The 21,558-nt window shown below is 41.0% G+C and overlaps 1 protein-coding gene across 1 annotated transcript in view; it reads right to left on the bottom strand.

Annotated features, from left to right (window-relative positions):
- Window positions 1-3,726: 3,726 nt before the first annotated feature.
- Window positions 3,727-21,558, bottom strand: part of Grasp65 (Golgi reassembly-stacking protein 2) — a 36,483-nt gene continuing 18,651 nt past the window's right edge. Inside the window, exons 3-8 of the mRNA XM_071660085.1 lie at window positions 19,167-19,370; window positions 17,074-17,291; window positions 13,941-14,061; window positions 7,261-7,942; window positions 6,853-6,930; window positions 3,727-4,673 (exon numbers count right to left, since the gene is read on the bottom strand). Coding sequence (XP_071516186.1) covers window positions 4,591-4,673; window positions 6,853-6,930; window positions 7,261-7,942; window positions 13,941-14,061; window positions 17,074-17,291; window positions 19,167-19,370 — 1,386 coding nt within the window. The 3' untranslated portion in view covers window positions 3,727-4,590. The remainder of the gene's footprint in view (window positions 4,674-6,852; window positions 6,931-7,260; window positions 7,943-13,940; window positions 14,062-17,073; window positions 17,292-19,166; window positions 19,371-21,558) is intronic.

A 21,558-nucleotide genomic window follows, 5' to 3' on the forward strand; every position in this document is an offset into this window, starting at 1 on the left:
ATGGAACCATGGAAGTGGAAGTGAGTCATAGAGTGGGGGAGGGGACAAAAGTTCTGGGAGCGTTGAAAAATGTGTGGAAGGCAAGAACATTATCTAGGATAGCAAAAATTGGTATGTTTGAAGGAATAGTGGTTCCAACAATGTTATATGGTTGCGAGGCGTGGGCTATAGATAGAATTGTGCAGAAGGTGGATCTGCTGGAAATGAGGTGTTGGAGGACAATATGTGGTGTGAGGTGGTTTGATCGGGTAAGTAATGAAAGGGTAAGAGAAAAGTGTGGTAATAAAAAGAGTGTGGTTGAGAGAGCAGAAGAGGGTGTTTTGAAATGGTTTGGTCACATGGAGAGAATGAGTGAGGAAAGATAGACCAAGAGGATTTATGTGTCAGAGGTAGAGGGAACGAGGAGAAGTGGGAGACCAAATTGGAGGTGGAAAGAGGGAGTGACAAAGATTTTGAGTGATCGGGGCCTGAACATGCAGGAGGGTGAAAGGCGTGCAAGAGTGAATTGGAATGATGTCGTATACCGGGGTGGAAGTGCTGTTAATGAATTGAACCAGGGCATAAGAAGCGTCTAAGGTAAACCATGGAAAGTTTTGTGGGGCCTGGATATGGAAAGGGAGCTGTGGTTTCGGCGCACTATACATGACAGCTAGAGACTGAGTGTGAACGAATGTGGCCTTTGTTGTCTTTTCCTAGTGCTACCTCGCGCACATGCAGGGGGAGGGGGTTGTCATTTCATGTGTGTGTGTGTGTGTGTGTATGTGGGGGGGGGCGACAGGAATGAGTAAGGGCAGACAATATGAATTATATATGTGTATATATATGCAAGGTAGTGCAAGGAAACAGATGAAAGAATGGCCCAACCCACCCACATACACATGTATATACATACACGTCCACACATGCACATATACATACCTATACATCTCAACGTATACATATATATACACACACAGACATATACACATGTATAAAATTCATAGTCTGCCCTTATTCATTCCCGTCACCATCCCGCTACACATGATATGACGACCCCTTCCCCCTGCATGTGCACGAGGTAGCACTACGAAAAGACAACAAAGGCCACATTCGTTCAAAGTCAGTCTCTAGCTGTCATGTATAATGCACCGAAACCACAGCTCCCTTTCCACATCCAGGCCCCACAAAACTTTCCACGGTTTACCCCAGACGCTTCACATGCCCTGGTTTAATCCATTGACAGCATGTCAACCCCGGTATACCAAACGTTCCAATTCACTCTATTCCTTGCATACCTTTCACCCTCCTGCATGTTCAGGCCCAGATCACTCAAAATCTTTTTCACTCCATCTTTCCACCTCCAATTTGGTCTCCCACTTCTCGTTCCCTCCACCTCTGACACATATATCCTCTCTGTCAATCTTTCCTCATTCATTCTCTCCATGTGACCAAACCATTTCAAAACACCCTCTTCTGCTCTCTCAACCACACTCTTTTTATTACCACACATATCTCTTACCCTTTCATTACTTATTCGATCAAACCACCTCACACCACATATTGTCCTCAACATCTCATTTTCAGCACATCCACCCTCCTCCGCACAACTCTATCCATAGCCCACGCCTCACAACCATATAACATTGTTGGAACCACTATTCCTTCAAACTTACCCATTTTTGCTTTCTGAGATAACGTTCTTGCCTTCCACACATTTTTCAATGCTCCGTGAACTTTCACCCCCTCCCCCACCCTATCCTTCTTGTTTCCCTTTTTAGAAATGCAAATACAAGGTGGGGGTTTCCAGTCCCCCACTCCTGCCCCCTTTAGTCACCTTCTACGACACATGGGGAATACGTGGGAAGTATTTTTTCTCCCCTATCCCCAGACCATGTGAAGTGTCTAGGGTAAACCATTGAAAGGTGTGTGGGGCCTGGATGTGGATAGGGAGCTATGGTCTTGGTGCATTACACATCACAGCAAGACATTGAATGTGAACGAATGGGGCCTTTTTGTCTGTATACCTGGTGCTGCCTCACTGAAGCAGAGGATAGCATTTTCTGAGTTATGGGGTAGCAACAGGAATGAATGAATGCAAGTATGAATACGTACATGTGTATATATGAAATGTCTTTATATGTGTATGTATATGTATGTATATGCTGAGATGTACATGCATGTATATGTGCATATATGGGCGTTTATGTACATATATGTGTATATGAGTGGATGGGCCATTCTTTTTCTGTTTCCTGGCACTAATGACTACTACTATCTAATGTTCCTACCTATTACTTCTACCTAATGTTTCTACCAAATGCTCCTCCCTAAATGTTCCTGCCTACTACTTCTACCTACTCCTCATACCATTTTGCCAAAAGGCAGGGCTAGCACATAGGGCTCATTGCAAGAAGATCTAATTACAAAGAATGAGCTGCATGAGTTAATTGTTGTCAAGTGTTATAATGATATGGAGAGATTGTATATTTGTGGATAGAATGCCAATAGTTCAAATGTTAGTGAGGCAGAAAGAAAAATCTAATAGCTTTGCATTTATTCACATTCACTCTCAACTTTCTCCTTTCACTCATTCAAACACTTGAATCAGCATTAATGGGATAATTAGAGCTTCAGTAGTCTGTGTCGTCTCAGCTAACATAGGAAAAAAATTTCTCATTCAGGCCCTCCCTGTTCTCTTGCTCCTCCAGCTTACCTGATGTACAGTACAGCTGTTATTATGTGAATCTCTCTCTTTTTTTATTTTCATGTTTGCATGTTACATGCTATTTCATTACTATACACCAAAAATATGAGAAAACCAATGTTAATAAGAGATAAGGGAGGATCTCTAACAAACTGGTAATTGCATGTTAGCTTTTGTAGTTTCATAATTTTACATTTATCACCATTTGAGTAATAAGAGGCACACTGTACAAATTTCCCTCTTATAAATATCATGAACAAGTGATAAAAATCGGTTTGAGGGCTGGTGGGATTAGAGTCAGGAATGTATCCTACTCTTACATATCATAGTGCTGAATAACTTAAATACAATATTCTGTGCTCTATTCTTTCTTAAAAACTCTGATTACTATTAAAGTAAATAAACTGCAGTATATATTTCCTGAGATTTCTCTCACCTTTTTGTGGGAAAAATAGGTTGAGAAATCCTTCCCAGGACCATGACCCCCCCCCTTATCTCATTGAATCCCATGGTATGATGTGATCCCACTAAGTTGTGATTTCAGGAATGCATCCTCAACTTTAAGCAGGGATCAGGTGCGGCAGCAAAGACAATATTCAAAAACGAAAAAGCAAAATGAACTGGATACTATTTTTCGTAGAAATGACGACAATTTGACTATTTGCATATACAAATCTGTCACCTGCAAAAGCTTTACAGGAATAATATAAATGTTTTAACAGCACAAACATCCAAATATTTGATGACCATAAAATCAGGCATTGAAATCACAATGAATTAAAGCCAATGCATAAAGATCCTTGAAGCACTAATCCTACCATCCACACAGCACTGATTTTCAGTCTATAATAGACTCAAATGATGCATTACAAAGCTTTTGTTCACGCTACCCTGGAGTTCAACATTTACTTTGCCACTAGATCATGCATTTGAACAACATGGATAAAAACATGTTAACCTAAAGCAAAAGATACTATATAAGCTGAATAGTGTAAGATCCATATATTCTACCGTATGGTAATACTTTATCCTTCGTTACCATTTCTTTATAAAATGCTACAATGACCATAAAGTTTTTCCTACAGTCAGTAAATTGACAGCTTGGTTTCCTTGTTAAAAATAGTTTCCATTAACAACATTCATGAAGCAGTATTTACATAATATGCATTAAAAGGTAGCAATGTCTAATCAAGAACATTCACCTTTAACCTCATCAATGCCATTTCATTGGCTCATCAATGACAGATGATAAGGTCTGCAATATATGCACAAGTATATGAAATCATTTTTTCACATTATAAAAGGTAATACCATACTTATGGTATCATGCAGTATAAATAACCTTCATTATCAACACCATACTTACAGAAACACTTTAATAAATAATATAATCAAAAGTATTCATCAATAAGTGCCAGTGTACTGTTACTTTTCTCAAACTTTTATTTATGGCTACAAACTTCTTCAATCACACTTCTAGTGCATAGTTTAATATTACTATATAACATTCTTTAAATTCTGCTTTGAGCAACTTGTTACCTCTACAAAAACAAAACAAGTTTAATAAAAGACTGTTTGGGAAATGGATGTCTAAAACTCTCCAGTAGGAAGATCATTAAATACTTCAAAGTTAACAGAACAAGCTTTCTTGAGTGCCCATTTTTCTAATTTTACAGCTCTCATTTCCCTGGAGCTGCTTTTAAATAATTTGAGAAAACAAGCAAACAGCACTGCATAAGGTATAGTTTTCTAATAATTTAAATTCTTATGGCTAGATCTCTTCAAAACCCTACTTATACATTTCTATAGGGATAATGTAACAAGACTGGACTGGAGTTATGCTAATGGTGAGACAACTAAAGATGCTTTACAGCCAATCTTTCCACTGCTCGTTTGATTAATGGTGACTACTGGACTGGCTGTGGCTGAGATGCAGACTGTGGATTGCTAGGGATGCCCTGGAAGGACTCAGGAGGTAGCGTGGCACTTACTGAAATATTACATCATAACTATATGCAAGGAATGGAAATCAAAGCTGACTATATACAACTCCTTTCAATAGTCATTTGAATCATCAAAGGTGTATGAAACAATCAAATTCTTCTCTAACTACTTCTGTTCCTATACTATCCACATTCATGGAATCCAAGAATAGTAATAGACATAACTGTTAAAGAGTTCTGCATTTTGCTTTATAAATGAAGTCATTAGTACAGTACAAAAAAAATATGGATGACTAACCCATTAAATAACTCAAATCTATTTCAATGAAATACAAAGGGATTTGTATGTAGCATTTATGGATCTGGAGAAGGCATATGATAGAGTTGATAGAGATGCTCTGTGGAAGGTATTAAGAATATATGGTGTGGGAGGCAAGTTGTTAGAAGCAGTGAAAAGTTTTTATCGAGGATGTAAGGCATGTGTACGTGTAGGAAGAGAGGAAAGTGATTGGTTCTCAGTGAATGTAGGTTTGCGGAAGGGGTGTGTGATGTCTCCATGGTTGTTTAATTTGTTTATGGATGGGGCTGTTAGGGAGGTAAATGCAAGAGTTTTGGAAAGAGGGGCAAGTATGAAGTCTGTTGGGGATGAGAGAGCTTGGGAAGTGAGTCAGTTGTTGTTTGCTGATGATACAGCGCTGGTGGCTGATTCATGTGAGAAACTGCAGAAGCTGGTGACTGAGTTTGGTAAAGTGTGTGGAAGAAGAAAGTTAAGAGTAAATGTGAATAAGAGCAAGGTTATTAGGTACAGTAGGGTTGAGGGTCAAGTCAATTGGGAGGTGAGTTTGAATGGAGAAAAACTGGAGGAAGTGAAGTGTTTTAGATATCTGGGAGTGGATCTGGCAGCGGATGGAACCATGGAAGTGGAAGTGGATCATAGGGTGGGGGAGGGGGCGAAAATTCTGGGAGCCTTGAAGAATGTGTGGAAGTCGAGAACATTATCTCGGAAAGCAAAAATGGGTATGTTTGAAGGAATAGTGGTTCCAACAATGTTGTATGGTTGCGAGGCGTGGGCTATGGATAGAGTTGTGCGCAGGAGGGTGGATGTGCTGGAAATGAGATGTTTGAGGACAATGTGTGGTGTGAGGTGGTTTGATCGAGTGAGTAACGTAAGGGTAAGAGAGATGTGTGGAAATAAAAAGAGCGTGGTTGAGAGAGCAGAAGAGGGTGTTTTGAAGTGGTTTGGGCACATGGAGAGAATGAGTGAGGAAAGATTGACCAAGAGGATATATGTGTCGGAGGTGGAGGGAACGAGGAGAAGAGGGAGACCAAATTGGAGGTGGAAAGATGGAGTGAAAAAGATTTTGTGTGATCGGGGCCTGAACATGCAGGAGGGTGAAAGGAGGGCAAGGAATAGAGTAAATTGGAGCGATGTGGTATACCGGGGTTGACGTGCTGTCAGTGGATTGAATCAAGGCATGTGAAGCGTCTGGGGTAAACCATGGAAAGCTGTGTAGGTATGTATATTTGCGTGTGTGGACGTATGTATATACATGTGTATGGGGGGGGTTGGGCCATTTCTTTCGTCTGTTTCCTTGCGCTACCTCGCAAACGCGGGAGACAGCGACAAAGTATAATTAAAAAATATAATAACAAAGGGAGATGATGGGTGAGGATGCAAAGATCCTAGGAGTAATGAGGAATGGGTGTAAGGAGAGGTCACTGTCTGTAAGGGTAAAGACGGGAATGTTTGATGGCACTGTAGTCCTAAAAACATTGTATGGGTGCAAACCTTGGGACCTGAATGCTAAAGAATGGATGACAGTGGATGTGACTGAAATGAAGCACCCAATGAAAACATGTGGAGTTAGTAGGGATGATTGTGTAATGAATGACAGGGTGAGAGAGATGTATAATAACAAGCAGAGTATGACCGAGAGTGGACCAATATGTACTAAAATGGTTTGGTCATGTGATGGTGCTGTGAAAGTTCTGATGAATAATTTGGGAAAGGCCAAACATTATCTATGGACAACTGGTATACTGATCAACTGCTTTTGCAGTTTCTCATTGAAAAGAAGACTCCTTTATGTACAGAAAAAAAGCTAAGCTACCTCCAAAACTATTCATTAAGTAAAGGAACATTAAAATAACCTATAATTTCCTGTTATGATGGCTGCGGCCTTTGACCTGACCCTGATAATTGCATTAACCCATACTGACACTCACCTGTAATGGGAGGCATGCCAGGCAAGTTGATTGGAGTTGTCACTGGCATTCCAGGGATAGACGGCATTGTTGGAGTTGCTAAAAAATATATTAATCTATGATTTGCAAGAGACATATGCATGTAATATATTCATATCTTAATATTCTTATGTTCTGTCTTTTAACAAGTGAATGTTCTTCATCCCTCTACGGCCTATATCATAATTTCAGGATATATTTGTAATGATATTTTGAATACAATGAACAAAATTTGGCAGTTTCATTTTCTAATAAAAAAATTTATCATATAAAAAGAGGTTAATGTACTACACAATTAACAAGGAGAAAGGCTTTACTTCAATATTCAACTGCCACAAAGTAACACAATAATAAGTATGTATCAAACAGTACCAAAATTTTCTAATGTACCTGTAAAAGTGGGAGGAGGAACTGGGGTAGGGACAACTTGAGAAGAGTAGAACTGGTTGAGTGGTGAAACTGGTTGGCTAGATGACACAGAAGCAATAGGGGCTATGGGTGCAATAGCTTCCGGGCCCACAGTAACCTGCAAAACACTGGAAACAACCGGAACAGTTGGGGTACCGCCCATTGCCAGAGGGCTAAGCTGAGGAACTGACACTGTAGGAGGATTTGGACTTGAGCAGGGAGAAAGTTTTGGAGCTTGTACTGGCACCTGCATAGTCTGAACTGGGGCCTGATCAGTTGTCTGAACTGGAGTTTCAATAGGAATCTGAACTGGTGAGTGATTTGTTGTAGGAGTATATGTACTAGTAAGAGGAACATGAGGAGTCATAGTAGGGACAGGAGAGGTAAAGCTGGCAGGAAGTTCAGCTGGAGGAGGAACAGATATTGGTGTAAAAGCTGCAGGAGGGGGAATGTTTGGGACCACAGTAGATGCAGCTGGTATAGCTGCAGTGGTAGCTGCAGTGGCAGTAGCAGTAGCAAATGCTGGATGAGAATCAGGGGCAGCAGTAAATGCAGTGGGTGGAGGAATGGTAGATCCTGCAGTCACTGTTGCTGGCGTATTTTCTGTGATGCTCATTCCTACTACACCAGATGCTACAGCCTCGATATCATTTCCAGTGGCCACCTAGAAATTAATGAATTTTCAGTATTACCTTAATCAGTCCAAAGAAAAACTAAAACATCCTTCACTATGTTTTCCCTGATTGGATATGGTTTAAAAACCAGTGGTATGTTGAACATCTGAATCTGGCTAATGTACTCATTTTTGTAACAATCATAAGTAAAAATGAAATGTAATTCCTGTTTCAGTACTTCACTACGTAACTGAAATATTATGTCAATTTACCAAGGAAGGCAAATGTAATTATACGCATAATCAAGAGAGTAAAGTGTGTATGTGCAAGTAGAAGAAGAGGGCAAGTGGTTCCAGGTGAAGGTGGGTATGCAGCAAGGGTGACTGATACCACCATGGCTGTCTAAACCTATATATGGAGAAAAACTGGAGGAAGTGAAGTGTTTTAGATATCTGGGAGTGGATTTGGCAGCAGATGGAACCATGGAAGCGGAAGTGAGTCACAGGGTGGGGTAGGGGGCAAAGGTTCCGGGAGCATTAAAGAATGTGTGGAAGGCGAGAACATTATCTCTGGAAGCAAAAATGGGCATGTTTGAAGGAATAGTGGTTCCATCAATGTTATATGGATGCGAGGCGTGGGCTATAGATAGGGTTGTGCGGAGGAGGGTGGATATGTTGGAAATGAGGTGTTGGAGGACAATATATGGTGTGAGGTGGTTTGATCAAGTAAGTAATGAAAGGGTGAGAGAGATGTGTGGTAATAAAGAGTGTGGTTGAGAGAGCAGAAGAGGGTGTATTGAAATAGTTTGGTCACATGGAGAGAATGAGTGAGGAAAGATTGACAAAGAGGATATATGTGTCAGAGGTGGAGGGAACGAAGAGAAGTGGGAGACCAAATTGGAGTTGGATGGATGGAGTGAAAAAGATTTTGAGTGATCAAGGCCTGAACATGCAGGAGGGTGAAAGCCATGCAAGGAATAGAGTGAATTGGAACGATGTGTATACCGCGGTCGATGTACTGTCAATGGATTTAACCAGGGAATGTGAAGCGTCTGGGGTAAACCATGGAAAGCTTTGTGGGGCCTGGATGTGGAAAGGGAGCTGTGGTTTTGGTGCATTATATATGACAGCTAGAGACTGGGTGTCAACGAATGTGGCCTTTGCTCTCTTTTCCTCGCGCTATGTCGCGCATGTATATATATGTATATATATGAGTATATGGGTGGGTTGGGCCATTCTTTTGTCTGCTTCCTTGTGCTACCTTGATAACGTGGGAGACAGCGACAAAGTATAATAAAAAATATCTATTTACTTATTTTACTTTGTCGCTGTCTCCCGCGTTAGTGAGGTAGCGCAAGGAAACAGACAAAAGAATGGCCAAATCCACCCACATACACATGTATATACATACACGTCCACACACGCAAATATACATACCTATACATCTCAACGTATACATATATATACATACAAAGACATATACATATATACACATGTACATAATTCATATTGTCTGCCTTTATTCATTCCTATCGCCATCCTGCCACACATGAAATAACAACCCCCTCCCCCCCGCATGTGTGCGAGGTAGCGCTAGGAAAAGACAACAAAGGCCACATTCATTCACACTCAGTCTCTAGCTGTCATGTTATGATGCACCGAAACCACAGCTCCCTTTCCACATCCAGGCCCTACAGAACTTTCCATGGTTTACCCCAGACGCTTTACATGCCCTGGTTCAATCCATTGACAGCACACCCACCTCAGTATACCACATCGTTCCAATTCACTCTATTCCTTGCACGCCTTTCACCCTCCTGCATGTTCAGGCCCCGATCACTCAAAATCTTTGTCACTCCATCTTTCCACCTCCAATTTGGTCTCCCACTTCTCCTTGTTCCCTCCACCTCTGACACATATATCCTCTTTGTCAATCTTTCCTCACTAATTCTCTCCATGAGACAAAACCATTTCAAAACACCCTCTTCTGCTCTCTCAACCACACTCTTTTTATTACCACATATCTCTCTTACCCTATCATTACTTACTCGATCAAACCACCTCACACCACACATTGTCACAAACATTTCACTTCCAGCATATCAACCCTCCTCCACACTACTCTATCCATAGCCCATGCCTCGCAACCATATAACATTGTTGGAACCACTATTCCTTCAAACATACCCATCTTTGCTTTCCAAGATAATGTTCTCGACTTCCACACATTCTTCAAGGCTCCCAGAACTTTCGCCCCCTCCCTCACTCTATGATTCACTTCCGCTTCCATGGTTCCATCCGCTGCCAAATCCAATCCCAGATATCTAAAACACTTTACTTCCTCCACATTTTCTCCATTCGAACTTACCTCCCAATTGACTTGACCCTCAACCCTATGGTACCTAATAACCTTGCTCTTCTTCACGTTAACTCTCAGCTTTCTTCTTTTACACACTTTACCAAACTCAGTCACCAGCTTCAGCAGTTTCTCACATGAATCAGCCACCAGTGCTGGCTGTATCATCAGCGAACAACAACTGACTCACTTCCCAAGCTCTCTCATCCACAACAGACTGCATACTTGCTCCTCTTTCCAAAGTTTTTGCATTCACCTCCCTAACAACCCCATCCATAAACAATTTAAACAACCATGGAGACATCACACACCGCTGCCGCAAACCAACATTCACTGAGAACCAATCACTTTCCTCTCTTCCTACACGTACACATGCCTTCCATCCTCGATAAAAACTTTTCACTGCTTCTAACAACTTGCCTCCCACACCATATATTCTTAACACCTTCCACAGAGCATCTCTATCAACTCTATCATATGCCTTCTCCAGATCCATAAATGCTACATACAAATCCATTTGCTTTTCTAAGTATTTCTCATATACATTCTTCAAAGCAAACACACATCCTCTACCACTTCTGAAACAACACTACTCTTCCCCAATCTATGCTCTGTACATGCCTTCACCCTATCAATCAATACCCTCCCATATAATTTACCAGGAATACTCAACAAACTTATACCTCTGCAATTTGAGCACTCACTTTTATCCCTTTTGCCTTTGTACAATGGCACTATGCAAGCATTCCGCCAGTCCTCAGGCACCTCACCATGAGACATACATACAGTAAATAACCTTACCAACCAGTCAACAATACAGTTACCCCCTTTTTAAATAAATTCCACTGCAATACCATCCAAACCCGCTGCCTTGCCGGCTTTCATCTTCCGCAAAGCTTTTACTAACTCTTCTCTGTTCACCAAATCATTCTCCCTAGCCCTCTCACTGTGCACCACCTCAACCAAAACACCCTATATCCGCCACTTTATCATCAAACACCATCAAGAAACCTTCAAAATACTCACTCCATCTCCTTCTCATCACCACTACCTGTTATCACGTCCCCATTAGCCCCCTTCACTGAAGTTCCCATTTGTTCCCTTGTCTTACGCACTTTATTTACCTCCTTCCAAAACATCTTTTTATTCTCCCTAAAATTTAACGATACTCTCTCAACCCAACTCTCATTTGCCCTTTTTCACCTCTTGCACCTTTCGCTTGACCTCCTGCCTCTTTCTTTTATACATCTCCCACTCATTTGCATTATTTCCCTACAAAAATTGTCAGAATGCCTCTCTCTTCTCTTTCACTAATAATCTTACTTCTTCATCCCACCACTCACTACCCTTTCTAATCTGCCCACCTCCCATGCTTCTCATGCCACAAGCATCTTTTGTGCAGGTCATCCCTGCTTCCCTCAATACATCCCATTCCTCCCCCACTCCCCTTACCTCCTTTGTTCTCACTTTTTTCCATTCTTTACTCAGTCTCTCCTGGTACTTCCTCACACAAGTCTCCTTCCCTAGCTCACTTACTCTCACCACTCTCTTCACCCCAACATTCTCTCTTCTTTTCTGAAAACCTATACAAATCTTCACCTTCACCTCCACAAGATGAGAATCAGACATCTCTCCAGTTGCATCTCTCAGCACATTAACATCCATAAGTCTCTCTTTCGCACGCCTATCAATCAACATGTAATCTAATAACGCTCTCTGGCCATCTCTCCTACTTACATACGTATACTTATGTATATCTCTCTTTTTAAAAGAGGTATTCCCAATCACCTGTCCTTTTTCAGCACATAAATCTACAAGCTCTTCACCATTTCCATTTACAACACTGAACACCCCATGTACACCAATCATTCCCTCAACTGCTACGTTACTCACCTTTGCATTCAAATCACCCATCACTTATAACCCGGTCTCGTGCATCAAAACTATTAACACACTCACTTAGCTGCCCCCAAACACTTGCCTTTCATGATCTTTCTTCTCATGCCCAGGTGCATATGCACCAATAATCACCCATCTCTCTCCATCCACTTTCAGTTTTACCCATATCAATCTAGAGTTTACTTTCTTACACTCTATCACATACTCCCACAACTCCTGTTTCAGGAGTAGTGCTACTTCTTCCCTTGCTCATGTCCTCTCACTAACCCCTGACTTTATCCCAAAGACATTCACAAACCACTCTTCCCCTTTACCCTTGAGTTTCGTTTCACTCAGAATCAAAGCATACAGGTTTCTTTCTTCAAACATACTACCTATCTCTCCTTTTTTCTCGTCTTGGTTACATCCACACACATTTAGACACACCAATCTGAGCCTTCAAGGAGGATGAGCACTCCCCGCGTGACTCCTTATTCTCGATGGGGTGGTGAGGGAGATGAATGTGAAGGTTTTGAAGAGAGAGGCAACTCTACAATCTGTTGGTGGTGTAGGGTTAAGGAAGTAAGTCAACTGCTGTCTGCTGAGGATATGACTCTGGTGGCAGATTTGAGCAAGAAACTACAGAAACTGGTTTCTGAGTCTGTGAGTGTGACAGAATACACCTGAAAGTTAATGTGAAAAAAGTAAAGCTGTTAAGTTTAGGAGAGGAGAGAAACAGGTCAGTTGGAGTGAGTCAGAATGGAGAGAACCTGGAGAAAGGGAAATGATTTAGACACCTGTAAGTTGATATGGTAAAGGATGTAGCAATGGCAGTGAAAGTAAGCCATACACCGAGTGATGTTGCTAAGGCCCTAGGTGCAGTGAGGAGTTGTGTGAAAAGAGATGTCACTGTTTGTGAGGGCAAAGACAGGTATGTTTCACAGCAAAGTGGTCCTGAAGGTATTGTATGGATACAAGACATAGGTCCTAGATAAAAAGTATGGAGGATGGTGAATGTGAAGGAAAATGACAAACATGAAGAAAACACATGGTGTGAGGTGGGTTCACCAACTAAGAAATGACAGGGTAAGAGAGAGGTGTGGAAGTAATTGGAGCGTGTGTGAGAGAACTGAAGAGGGTGTGCTGATATGGTCAGGATATATGGAGAGGATGAGTGATGTGAGAATTATTAAGATGTTATGCACATGAGAAGAAGAGGAACAAAGAGAAGGGGGAAACCCGAAAGCTAGAAGGATGGGATGAAAGATGCTTTGCAGGGCTGAGGCCGGAACATGCAGGAAGGTATGAAGCGCACTTGGGATACAGCAAAGAAATAATGTGGTATAAAGAAGGTAACAAGTTGTCCATGGGTAGAACCAGGGTATATGAAGCAGTCAGGGGAAACCAAGGAAAGGTCTGGAGAGCTAGACTAAAGATATGTGGACTCTGGTTTTGGTTCATTGTAAGTGAGCAACTAGAGACTGGATGCAAATAAACAAGACCACTCATTGCCTGTTCCTGGAACTATCTTGCTAAATGGGATATGGTGAACAAATATGAGCTAACTTGATGATTCAAGTCATTGGGTATTCTAAGAGGAGCAATGAAGAAATGATATTACTGTGTGGAAGACTGTTCAATCCAGCTAAATGGTCATCTATACCATATGAACATGTGTAAGTGATCTTATATAAAGGCTGACTGCAACAGAGTTTGCATAGTCAATATCATAAAATATTCATTTTCTTTTATAACCTTAGTTAGGTTAAATACTTCTATACAACCTTTTTAATTCCACTCTCATGCCTGACATACTTGGAGCAGAGGTTCAGTATCAGCAGCATCATTAGGTGACCGTTTGGGTGTGTCAGTAATTGGTCCAGAACGTTGCGTAGGAATGCGGTGAAGGTATCCATAGCCGATGCCGCAACCCAAGCTGAAAATATATCAATAGATAAATGAATTTATTATTTATTTATTTATAATACTTTGTTGCTGTCTCCCGCGTTAGCAAGGTAGCGCAAGGAAACAGACAAAAGAATGGCCCAGCCAACCCACATACACATGTATATACATACACGTCCACACATGCAAATATACATACCTATACATCTCAATGTATACATATATATATATATATATATACACACACAGACATATACATATAAAGAGAGACTTTTCGATGTTAATGTGCTGAGAGGTGCAACTGGAGGGATGTCTGATCATTATCTTCTGGAGGCGAGGGTGAAGATCTGTATGGGTTTTCAGAAAAGAAGAGAATGTTGGGGTGAAGAGGGTGGTGAAAGTAAGTGAGCTTGGGAAGGAGACTTGTGTGAGGAAGTACCAAGAGACACTGAGCACAGAATGGAAAAAGGTGAGAACAAAGGAGGTAAGGGGAGTGGGGGAGGAATGGGATGTATTTAGGGAAGCAGTGATGACTTGCACAAAAGATGCTTGTGGCATGAGAAGCGTGGGAGATGGGTTGATTAGAAAGGGTAGTGAGTGGTGGGATGAAGAAGTAAGATTATTAGTGAAAAAGAAAAGAGAGGCATTCTGACAATTTTTGCAGGGAAAAATGCAAATGACTGGGAGATGTATAAAAGAAAGAGACAGGAGGTCAAGAAAAAGGTGCAAGAGGTGAAAAAGAGGGCAAATGAGAGTTGGGGTGAGAGAGTATCATTAAATTTTAGGGAGAATAAAAAGATGTTCTGGAAGGAGGTAAATAAAGTGCGTAAGACAAGGGAGCAAATGGGAACTTCAGTGAAGGGCGCAAATGGGGAGGTGATAACAAGTAGTGGTGATGTGAGAAGGAGATGGAGTGAGTATTTTGAAGGTTTGTTGATTGTGTTTGATGATAGAGTGGCAGATATAGGGTGTTTTGGTAGAGGTGGTGTTAAAAGTGAGAGGGTTAGGGAAAATGATTTGGTAAACAGAGAAGAGGTAGTAAAAGTTTTGCGGAAGATGAAAGCCGGCAAGGCAGCAGGTTTGGATGGTATTGCAATGGAATCTGTAAAAAAAAGGGGGTGACTGTATTATTGACTGGTTGGTATGGTTATTTAATGTATGTATGACTCATGGTGAGGTGCCTGATGATTGGCGGAATGCACGCATAGTGCCATTGTATAAAGGCAAAGGGGATAAGAGTGAGTCCTCAAATTACAGAGGTATAAGTTTGTTGAGTATTCCTGGTAAATTATATGGGAGGGTATTGATTGAGAGGGTGAAGGCATGTACAGAGCATCAGATTGGGGAAGAGCAGTGTGGTTTCAGAAGTGGTAGAGGATATGTGGATCAGGTGTTTGCTTTGAAGAATGTATGTGAGAAATACTTAGAAAAGCAAATGGATTTGTATGTAGCATTTATGGATCTGGAGAAGGAATATGATAGAGTTGACAGAGATGCTCTGTGGAAGGTACTAAGAATATATGGTGTGGGAGGCAAGTTGTTAGAAGCAGTGAAAAGTTTTTATCGAGGATGTAAGGCATGTGTACGTGTAGGAAGAGAGGAAAGTGATTGGTTCTCAGTGAATGTAGGTTTGCGGCAGGGGTGTGTGATGTCTCCATGGTTGTTTAATTTGTTTATGGATGGGGTTGTTAGGGAGGTGAATGCAAGAGTTTTGGAAAGAGGGGCAAGTATGCAGTCTGTTGGGGATAAGAGAGCTTGGGAAGTGAGTCAGTTGTTGTTTGCTGATGATTCAGCGCTGGTGGCTGATTCATGTGAGAAACTACAGAAGCTGGTGACTGAGTCTGGTAAAGTGTGTGAAAGAAGAAAGTTAAGAGTAAATGTGAATAAGAGCAAGGTTATTAGGTACAGTAGGGTTGAGGGTCAAGTCAACTGGGAGGTAAGTTTGAATGGAGAAAAACTGGAGGAAGTAAAGTGTTTTAGATATCTGGGATTGGATTTGGCAGCGGATGGAACCATGGAAGCGGAAGAGAATCATAGGGTGGGGGAGGGGGCGAAAATCCTGAGAGCCTTGAAGAATGTGTGGAAGTCGAGAACATTATCTCGGAAAGCAAAAATGGGTATGTTTGAAGGAATAGTGGTTCCAACAATGTTGTATGGTTGCGAGGCATGGGCTATGGATAGAGTTGTGCGCAGGAGGGTGGATGTGCTGGAAATGAGATGTTTGAGGACAATGTGTGGTGTGAGGTGGTTTGATCGAGTAAGTAATGTAAGCGTAAGAGAGATGTGTGGAAATAAAAAGAGTGTGGTTGAGAGAGCAGAAGAGGGTGTTTTGAAATGGTTTGGGCACATGGAGAGAATGAGTGAGGAAAGATTGACCAAGAGGATATATGTCGGAGGTGGAGGGAACGAGGAGAAGTGGGAGACCAAATTGGAGGTGGAAAGATGGAGTGAAAAAGATTTTGAGTGATCGGGGCCTGAACATGCAGGAGGGTGAAAGGCGGGCAAGGAATAGAGTGAATTGGATTGATGTGGTATACCGGGGTTGACGTGCTGTCAGTGGATTGAATCAGGGCATGTGAAGCGTCTGAGGTAAACCATGGAAAGCTGTGTGGGGCCTGGATGTGGTAAGGGAGCTGTGGTTTCGGGCATTATTGCATGACAGCTAGAGACTGAGTGTGAACGAATGAGGCCTTTGTTGTCTTTTCCTAGCGCTACCCCCCACACATGAGGGGGGAGGGGGATGGTATTCCATGTGTGGCGAGGTGGCGATGGGAATGAATAAAGGCAGACAGTGTGAATTGTGTGCATGGGTATATATGTATGTGTCTGTGTGTGTATATATATGTGTACAGTGAGATGTATAGGTATGTATATTTGCGTGTGTGGATGTGTGTGTATATACATGTGTATGGGGGTGGGTTGGGCCATTTCTTTCGTCTGTTTCCTTGCGCTACCTCGCAAACGCGGGAGACAGCGACGATGCAAAATAAATAAATAAATACTTAATACATCTAATACGAACTGCTAAACACAAAGATCTTACCTTCCTGAGCCTCCCCACTGTGTGTCTGGTGTAACTGTAACTTCCCTACAAGAGTCAGTCTCCACATTGTAAACATAGAGCTTAAGGGGACGGCCTTCATGTGCCTCTATAAGAGAGAACAAATCTTCACTCTCGTGAAGGACAGAGTCTGCACCAATTATGTAATCCTTGTATGCTTGAAGGCCAGCAATATCAGCAGGAGAATTGGGTTCTACTTCCTGCAAAACATAAATGTCTACATTAAACAAAACTCTAAATACAGTAAAATTTGGTCAAGTTCTTTTAAGAAGCATAATAGCAACTTCAAATTACTAAGTACTTGCAACAATCAACCAGCTAATTTTCTAATCTTGTAGGCTATGAATGGTTTAGGAGGGAAGTGTCTAATACTGCTGCCTTTTGGCAATATGGTGGGAGCAAGAGACAGAAGAAGTAGGTAGGAGCATAAGGTAGTAGTAGTCAGTAGGAACACTGTACTAAACTTGCCCTCTGCCAGTGGCCTATCAAAGGGTGAGGCACTAAAGGCTAAGAAGCAGCATTAAGGTTTACTAAGGAGACTCTTTTGCCATGGTCACACCCTTGAGGGAGTTCCAGAATGGAAGAGGCATCAGATATATGATAGATAGATAGCATGTTGTGGTGCAATTTTATTAGTTATTTTTGTTTCACATGCAGGTGCTGAATTCTAGTGGCTGCCAAGCAACCAATGATTAGAACTCTAAAGATACACTGTTACATTACACATAATTTTCATGCTACCATATTTCTGTAACCTGAATCTCTAAAGGCAACAGTAACTTTTGACCAAGAAGAATCACCACAAAAAATATAGTGTCCAAATAGATACACAAAGTCACTAAGTGCTTTACCAGTTTTTGGAATGATTTCATATTGATATGCCATCATTGGATTGAACCAGGGCATGTGAAGCAGCTAAAGGAAACCATGGAAAGGTCAGTGAGGCCTGGGTGGGGATATAGGGTTGTGGTCTCGGTGCCTTGGACATAACAACTAGAGAATGGATGTGAGCAATTGCAGCCTTTGTTTGTCTGTTCCTGGCACTAACTCACTCATGTGGTAAACAGCAATCAAGTTTGGGGAAAAAACAAATCAAATAAAAATACAAAATATAGAACCTATGACCAATTTAACATAGGGAATCACGTGGCATTTCATTGGCTCCCACTATCATTCAAAATACCAGCTAATGTTTACTCCCACCAATGACCCACAGATGTCACAAGCAGTCTATTGCCACAACAGGAAAAAGTATCATGCATTTCAATCATCCATAAATCATCAAACAAAATACATATACAGTAACTATATCATTTGGGCATGATGCCACACATAGATGCTCACTACAGCACTGTTGTTTGTTTATGAATGAAAGGAAAATGAAAGTTACTCATTCATTCATTTAAGTAAATGTTTTGTCTGAGTAAATTACTCTTAAACACAAAAAATATGTGCAATGTAGAAAAAATACATACAAGATATAAAAAATATACCTAAAAAAAGTGTGTACTATGCTTACGTATATATAAAATGAAACCAGACCTTGAAAAAAGCCATAACTATAATACTCAACATTGATAAGAAGCCTCCATGCTGGAAAACTAGGCCCTCCCTAATACACTCCATCATCCTCTCACACCAACACAGAATATAGTATACTGTACTACTTTTTATGAGTATTTTCTTTCATAAAGTATAGTACAGACATATCTTAAAAAGGAAAATCTTTTTCTGTGGGGAAGGGGTGCACTGGAGAGGAAAATTTCCAAGGAATTATGCAGCTACTTAGATAATGCACTTTTTATATGCCTACAAAGCATCTCAGCCTCACCTTGTACAGTTTTCCATGTACATGTATACCTCATCTAAGTCAATTTCTCCTAGAGTTATGTTTTACCCTTGCATTCCATATCTTCACTACTTTTATCTTTCTTGTTTTTCATTCACACTTCTAGTCCTAAAGCATCCAAAATAAGAACTCCTAGATTCCATATTTCCATAATTTCAAAAGATATTTAGTAATTTCAGTTTACCTAACACAGCTGTTTCTGAATATACTTTAAATCAAATCTCACCAAAATATGCCAGACATTTTCATTGGCTCCTTCAAAGGAACAAAAACGGATGGAGACTCCAAGCAAACCCTGACCACCCCAAAGGTTGGATGGTGTTATGTTCACAGAGCGAATTGTCTGTGTCTTGCTACTATATACTGTCATCTTCAGTTCTTTCTCAATTGAGTTTTTGAGAAGCTCCTTGAGCGTGTCGTTGTCCTGGTCCTGCAAGAAGAAGGTGTCTAATACTAAATATTATTCAAACAATAACTAGTTACATATATTGGAAAGGAGCACAATTGAGCACATGATCAAGTATATTCCCACAAGTCCACGAGGAAATAAAACTCTGTAAGTCCTCAAATGCAATTTTGCATGGTAATCACATCATCATGGGAGATACAAAAAAGAAATATAACAATCAGTTGATATACAACGAGGACACGTAACTAGGACACCATTTGGTAAACAAGTGACTATTCAGTGTTGTGAATGGAAATGGTTTAGAACTTGTAGATTTGTGTGCTGAAAAAAGACTGATGATTGGGAATACTTGATTTAAAAAGAGATATACATAAGTATGCATAAGTGGGCAGGAGAGATGGTCAAAAGGCATTATTGGATTATATGTGAATTGACAGGCATGTAAAAGAGAGACTCTTGGATGTTAATATGCTGAAAAGGGCAGCCTAAGGGATGTCTGATCACTATCTTGAGGAAGCAAAGGTGAAGATTTGTAGAGGTCTTCAAAAAAGAAGAGAGAATGTTGGGGAGAAGGGAGCGATGATAGTAAGTGAGCTTGAAAAGGAGACCTGTGTGAGGAAGTACCAGGAGAGATTGAGTGTAGAACTGCAAAAGGTGAGAGCAAATGACGTGAGGGGAGTGGGTGAGGAATGGGATGTATTCAGGGTAGCAGTGATGGTTTGTGCAAAAGATGCAGGAGGCATGAGAAATGTGGGAAGTGTGCAGATTAGAAAGGGCAGTGAATGGTGGGATGAAGAAGTTGTTTGAGAAAGGGAAAAGAAAGGCCTTAAGACAATACTTGCAAGGAAGGAGTGCAAATGACTGGGAGATATATAAAAGAAAGTGGCAGGAAGTCAAGAGAAAGGTGCAAGGGTTGAAACAATGGCAAATGAGAGCTGGGGTGAGAGAGTATCATTAAGCTTTAGGAAGAATAAAAAGAAGTTTTGGAAGGAGGTAAATAACATGCGTAAGATAAGACAACAAATGGGAACATCAGTGAAGGGGGCAAGGGGGAACTAATAACAGGTAGTAATGAAGAGAGGAGTTGGAGTGAGTATTTTGAAGGTTCGTTGAATGTGTTTGATGACAGAGTGGCAAATATAGGGTGTTTTGGTTGGGGTAGTGTATGAAGTGAGAGGGTCAGGGAGATTGGTTTGGTTAAGAAACAAGAGGCAGCAGAAGCTTTGCAGAAGAAGAGATCCGGCAAGGTGGCAGTTTTGGATGGTATTTCAATAGAATTTGTTAAAAAAGGGGGTGACTGTGTTGTTGATTGGTTGGTAAGGATATTCAATATATGTATGGATCATGGTGAAGTGCCTTAGGAGTGGCAGAATGCATGCATAGTGCCACTGTCCAAAGGAAAACGGGATAAAGATGAGTGTTCAAACTACAGAGGTACAAGTTTGTTGAGTATTCCTGGGAAATTATATGGGAAGGGTATTCACTGAGAGGGTGAAGGCATGTAACGAACATCAGAATGGGGAAGAGCAGTGTGGTTTCTGAACTGGTAAAGGATGTGTGGATCAGGTGTTTGCTTTGAAGAGTATATGTGAGAAATACTTAGAAAAAACAAATGGATTTGTATGTAGCATTTATGAATCTGTAGAAGACATATGATAAGGTTGATAAGAGATGCTTTGTGGGAGGTCTTAAGAGTATATGGTGGGAGGAAAGTTGCTAAAAGCAGTGAAAAGTTTTTACCAAGGATGCAAGGCATGTGTAAGAGTAGAAAGAGAGGAGAGTGATTGGTTCCTAGTGAATGTCAGTCTGCGGCAGGGGTGTGTGATGTCCCCATGGTTGTTTAATTTGTTTATAGATGGGTTGGTTAGGGAGTTAAATGCAAGAGTTTTGGAGAGAGGGGCAAGTATGCAGTCTATTGGGGATGAGAGGGACTGGAGAGTGAGTCAGTTGTTGTGCACCAATGATACAGATGTATATACATACATTTATTTATTATACTTTGTCGCTGTCTCCCGCGTTAGCAAGGTAGCCCAAGGAAACAGACGAAAGAATGGCCCAACCCACCCACATACACATGTATATACATAAACGCCCACACACGCACATATACATACCTATACATTTCAACATATATATACATATACATACACAGACATATACATATATACACATGCACATATACTTGCTGCCTTCATCCATTCCCGTGCCA

This window comes from Panulirus ornatus, chromosome 69, assembly GCF_036320965.1.
Source record: "Panulirus ornatus isolate Po-2019 chromosome 69, ASM3632096v1, whole genome shotgun sequence".
Taxonomy (NCBI): Eukaryota; Metazoa; Arthropoda; class Malacostraca; order Decapoda; family Palinuridae; genus Panulirus; species Panulirus ornatus.